The sequence below is a fragment of the Montipora foliosa genome, chromosome 11 (genome assembly GCF_036669935.1).
Source record: "Montipora foliosa isolate CH-2021 chromosome 11, ASM3666993v2, whole genome shotgun sequence".
In the NCBI taxonomy this organism is placed as follows: domain Eukaryota; kingdom Metazoa; phylum Cnidaria; class Anthozoa; order Scleractinia; family Acroporidae; genus Montipora; species Montipora foliosa.
The window spans coordinates 30,439,463-30,444,462 of record NC_090879.1 but is presented as its reverse complement, the minus strand read 5'-3'; the positions used below and the strand labels follow the sequence as shown (position 1 = coordinate 30,444,462).

The 5,000-nt window shown below is 40.1% G+C and overlaps 1 protein-coding gene across 2 annotated transcripts in view; it reads left to right on the top strand.

Moving 5' to 3' along the window:
* Positions 1–5,000, top strand: part of LOC137975824 (uncharacterized) — a 20,002-nt gene that overhangs the window by 2,093 nt on the left and 12,909 nt on the right. Inside the window, exons 1-3 of one of the 2 annotated variants that reach the window (XM_068823020.1) lie at positions 392–532; positions 2,478–2,649; positions 3,774–4,029. In XM_068823020.1, coding sequence (XP_068679121.1) covers positions 526–532; positions 2,478–2,649; positions 3,774–4,029 — 435 coding nt within the window. In that variant the 5' untranslated portion in view covers positions 392–525. Of the gene's footprint in view, positions 1–391; positions 533–2,477; positions 2,650–3,773; positions 4,030–5,000 lie in introns of those variants that run through there. The other variant, XM_068823019.1, reaches the window with a different exon arrangement.

Sequence of the window (5,000 nt, the reverse complement as noted above, 5' to 3'; positions counted from 1 at the left end):
CACTTAGGCCTGGCTGCAAATAATCAAGAAAAATCGCCGAGCAATCAAGCCGGTTAATCGCCTAAAAAGTTCTAAAAATCTCAAAGCGCAAAATATCAAAGTGTAAGATCCACCTTCATTAAAGCTGATGTTCAAAGTGATAATTTACACTATATTCACCGAAGTGGATGCTGCTATTGGTGGATAATTACCGAGCTGCGAAGTCCAACACTAGCCACCGACACTGTGGTGAACAGTGGTTTTAGTATTTTCTTACAAAAGTGAGACTCATTTATTCCTGCAACGATAACAATATTTTCGGGCCCAAATCCCGCACGAGCTGCTCGGAGGTGAATAGCAAAGGATGTTGGGATTTTGGGGAGCCAATCAGAGCGCGCCTTCAACGCCCTCCACTGTTTTAGTTTATACTAGGTCTAGATAACTACAGCCTCGAACAAAATTGTTGAAACAGTTTGCATTTACCTTGTCCGCCCTCAATGTTGTTTTGCCAAATGGGCTCAGAAACTTGCGTGCAAACACCATTGCATGAGAGGTAGGCTTAGCTACATAAATCCGGGATTTTTTTTGGGAAAGAATTTTAGAAAAAAATTGACTAATTCGAGAATTATAGTAGAGTCATTTGAACTTTCACCTGACATTTCGGCAACATTTGACAAGCGAAAATGTTAACAAAACCTTCTTTTTTTTGCATTCCTGCCAACCAATTGAGGGCTCAGTCCGCTCAAATGCCACAGCAGTGTCTAGAGCAGAGCAAATCTGCGGTTTTTCAACGTATGTTGAAGTACATTTTGAAGTGTTCCCGGGCCTTTACAACTAACATTATCAACAAGGCCCGTTAGTTGTTTTTGGAAAACAAGACAACCAAATCCACTAGACAAATAACAAACAACATACATACATACAGAATTTAACTATAAAGCATTGCCATAAAATTGAGAATCTTGACAATTCGACGTTCTCTTAACATCGATCATTTTCAAGTCAAAAGTAAAGCTGAGAAATTGACTTGATTCGAATTAAGACTCAAGGGGTTATGTAATGTAATAGGATACAATTTTAAAACTGTATTAAAGCAATGCAATAAGGCATTTGCGCACTATGTCATTTTGAGTATTGAACTCAGTCTTTCTGAGTATTGAACTTAGCCTTCAATTCCTTGAATGAAAGGCATCTCGAAAATTAAACATTTAAACTTCGATCGGCATTTTGTCAAAACTGAAAGACGTTTGTCTTTCAAATCAGACTTCTGTGGGCCATGTTCTTCAAGATGATTCCCAATTGCTGAATGTTTGTGTTCGCTAATGCGTTGGTGTAAATGCCGGGTTGTAAATCCGACATAACCTGCATCGCACAAATTACATTGGAATTTATAACCGGTTCTGATTGTTGACAATAGGGGGCTTCTTTTCTTTAGGAGCAAGGACTTTGGCGTTCAAATCAAGCCCGTGTTTCAGTCAAAGAAGATCGGCTAATTTCTTCCACTTTTGACTTTAAATTAAAAAGCTTAAGGACCCTTACAGGACGACGACACCAGCTACGAAAACGCCACGAAACATTGGTTTCGGTCACACTTCAGAGAGCTGTCTCGTTCCTTCGCTTCAGACTCATGCCATCATCACTCACTGCGGCAGCAAAAATCATTATTTTACAGATTTTTTAGCTCTAAAAGTTCTAAAAAACTTCGGAATTGCCAAATTCATCTAAAAATCTCCAGACTTTCTAAATATCTTTTCAGCGTGTAAAAAATCTTTAAAAATCTGGGCCCGGTTGTTCAAAAGTCGATTAACGCTAACCCCATTATTTCTCTACTCCCAAATGCTGTTGAACGTTGATATTCGGCAAAACCTTGCATTAGAAGAAGTCAATCTTGAAAAATCAAAATGAGCAAACGAAACTTTCACCAAAAGGTGGAAAACATGAAACAAAAGTTTACACTAATCTGGATTAAGTTAATCGGCTTAAGGTTAAAGACGAGTTTAGAACGAGCTCTGTTGTGATGTTGACCTGTGATCGCAGAACTGTGTTTTTGCATGATTGCAGGCATTCGCAAAACAATTATTACTGACAGCTACTGATCAGAGCAAGGCGTGGTTTCCAAGTACGAGTATGCAAATCGTCGGCGCCCCTCGCAAATTACTTATGTTTTGGAAACGCTTTCTCTGATAGAATGCCAACAAGTGATTTGTGAGTCAGTGCTTTCAGTATGTTGGCCAATTGATTATTGATGATTACAATCAATTATTAATCAATTATTATAAAAAGACTTGATTGATTTGATTTGGTTCAATAGATTATTAATAATGGTAATTGAACTGAATGGAGTGCAATTTGAACTGAGGGTCAAGTTCACCGGCAGCCTCGCAGCCCTTCTTAGGCCAGGTCACTGAGCAAACAACTGTAAAATGGCCTATTGCGCACACGTTTGAACAACGTTTTTCTAATCTTTTTTCCATTTTGATCGACTTTTAAATTTTCAGGAATTTATAACGAAACCTTCATGAAGCCAATATTCGATGACAGCTTTCTAGGGAGCCTTAAGCCCGAACACCTAAAACAATGGAAAGATGACAATGGTGGAAAAACTGTAACCGATTCTATCAGAGAGTACTCTCTTGAATATATTGGTCGACCAATCTATGAAGTTATTAGGTAGGTGATAAATAAAATCGAGTATCATAGTGAGTCGACTCACGCGTTTGATCATTCTCGTTCCCAGATCCCATCGTTTCTCTTAGACGGCAGGGCCTTCGCACGAGAAAACGAAGGGGTCTGGAGACATAGGAAAGTAACGCTTCTGAGCGCCGCCATGTTTAGTACTATTGACGACTCATATATGAACTCCGGAAGGCCTTGATTTTCAAAGAAAATTTAAGTTAAGTTGTTTAGTTTGTTTTAGATGTCCCAGTGCTCAATTTGCTCTCCAGTAGGACGGTTCTTGTGCCATGTGATCGCCAGCTGCAAAGGGCCCATTCGAGGAAGAGAAAGGGTTTCTTCAGAGCCCATCGTTTTCTCGTGCCACGGCTCCGCCGGCTAAGAGAAACGATGAATAGCGTATGACATGCTAGAGCTCGTAGATCTACCGGACACCTCGTCCATTCCCATGTTGCAGTTGAGACATTCCTGTCATCTGGGAATTTCTTTAGATCTTTCATCCAGTGCAGAAGCTTGGCGTAACGCCTCTTTCACTAACTGATTCAATGAATTTAAGATCATTTTTTCCTCTCCCCCATCCCTATTCATAGTTTCTTGTGGATGGCGGGTGTGCCCTTACCTTTGCTGAGGTTACCATGCTGATTTTAAATTATCGGCCTAGCCCATCATCAAAATATCCCAAAAAGATGTAATGTATTATTTGTGTCCCAGCAAACAGAACTCGCCCAAAGCAACGCTTTTCCAACAATATCAGTCTTATGTATAGAGCATGAAGCATAGTAAAATGACCTTTTTCAACTGAGAAAAATGGTGCATGCTAACTTCTGGATTTAGACAAGTGGCGCTTTTTACGTTGGTGAGCGAAGAAAACAATAGGTATCTCAGGTTGGAGATTACACGTTTTATTACATGTATTTATTTACCACGACGATGACCAATAACCACGTCTTTAATTTTACAATAACAGATCTGTAGTCCCCTTTATTTGTTCTTCCACCAGCAACTCCGGGGATTGGATGCAAACGCCTTAAAGTAGTATTTCCTGAAGACACCAGCTCCCACCAGGAAATCATTCAAAGTAAAAGGAGGAATAAATTAATCAAAGGTGCATTTTTCTTCAGGTTTTTGGAAACAGAAAATCTCGAACATTGCGTTCCCAGTTCAGTTTCGAGTGGCCTGGCAAACCTTCCAGTTTCTTATGTTTATGTCAATGGAAGCCCGACGGATAAGGTCACCACAAACGTCCTGCCAACTGGCGAACCCTTGAACGGAAAAAAAGCATACGAATCCATAATGCCATTCTTCACTACTATAACTAAAACACCGAAGGAAGTTCACGATCTTGGTAAGAAGATGTTGAACAAGCTTTACCCTGAGGTACAGTTAAACGTTAACAAGTTAAATTTACAATATATTTAACAATAGATCACTCCAGGGTAACTGGGGCGGTGTCCAGAGATACCGCTACTGGGTCCCGCTTCTGGAAAGTCCCAAAACTTTACGGGTTATTTTCGGGTGTCACAATTCCCTTTGTATCTCAAGAACGGAAAGGATTTAAGTCGTCAAACTTCACAGCCAGTTTGCTTTTTGTTACCTTGAAAACATGTTCAACGATCGGCCCTCCAAAGAAAGCGGTTGGCAGTTTAAAAAATGACTTTCGAGAAACGGGCCCATGGTTTTGTTCAAACTTTTCGTCAGCGCATGCGTAAATGTTCTAGCGCTCCGATACGTCCCAAAAAGATGCTGATTTTTATAAAGAATTCAGATTTCAGTTTATTCTTAAACGACCTAAACGTAACGTAAGAACCGTGCCCAGTCTTCACTCATAGGAGACAGATAGATCATCCTGTCGTTTATTTAGAATAGTTACCCTGGCATCGAGGCTTGGAAGAATAAAGAAGAGGAAATTGGATAATTTGGGGTTAGGGTTTAGAAGAGATTAACACTTGGAATCTATCTATATAGCTGGAATAAGACTGTTCTTGGCCGTTCGGTATGCAACATTTCGAAAGTCTCTTAGGCTCGTCAAGCATCATTATCATTTCGTTTTTTTATTTGGGGGGGGGGGGGGGGTGGGGGGGTGGGGGAGAGGAAAGTGGGTGGTGGTAGATTCTGTGATGCTTTGAGATGTGTAGATGTGATTTTAACACCTTGCTACAAACCTGGCCACATGTTTATTGCAGAAGGTGGAACACGAATTCCTTGGTTCAATCTCTGTGTTTGTTTGTTTGTTACTATGGTTTTTTTAACTTTCAAACCACTGAATAAAACATTTCGTCTAGACGCTCATTGCGTTTTGTGACCCTCTTTATGCCACTTATGTCCAGAAATGCAAGTAATTAGATTCA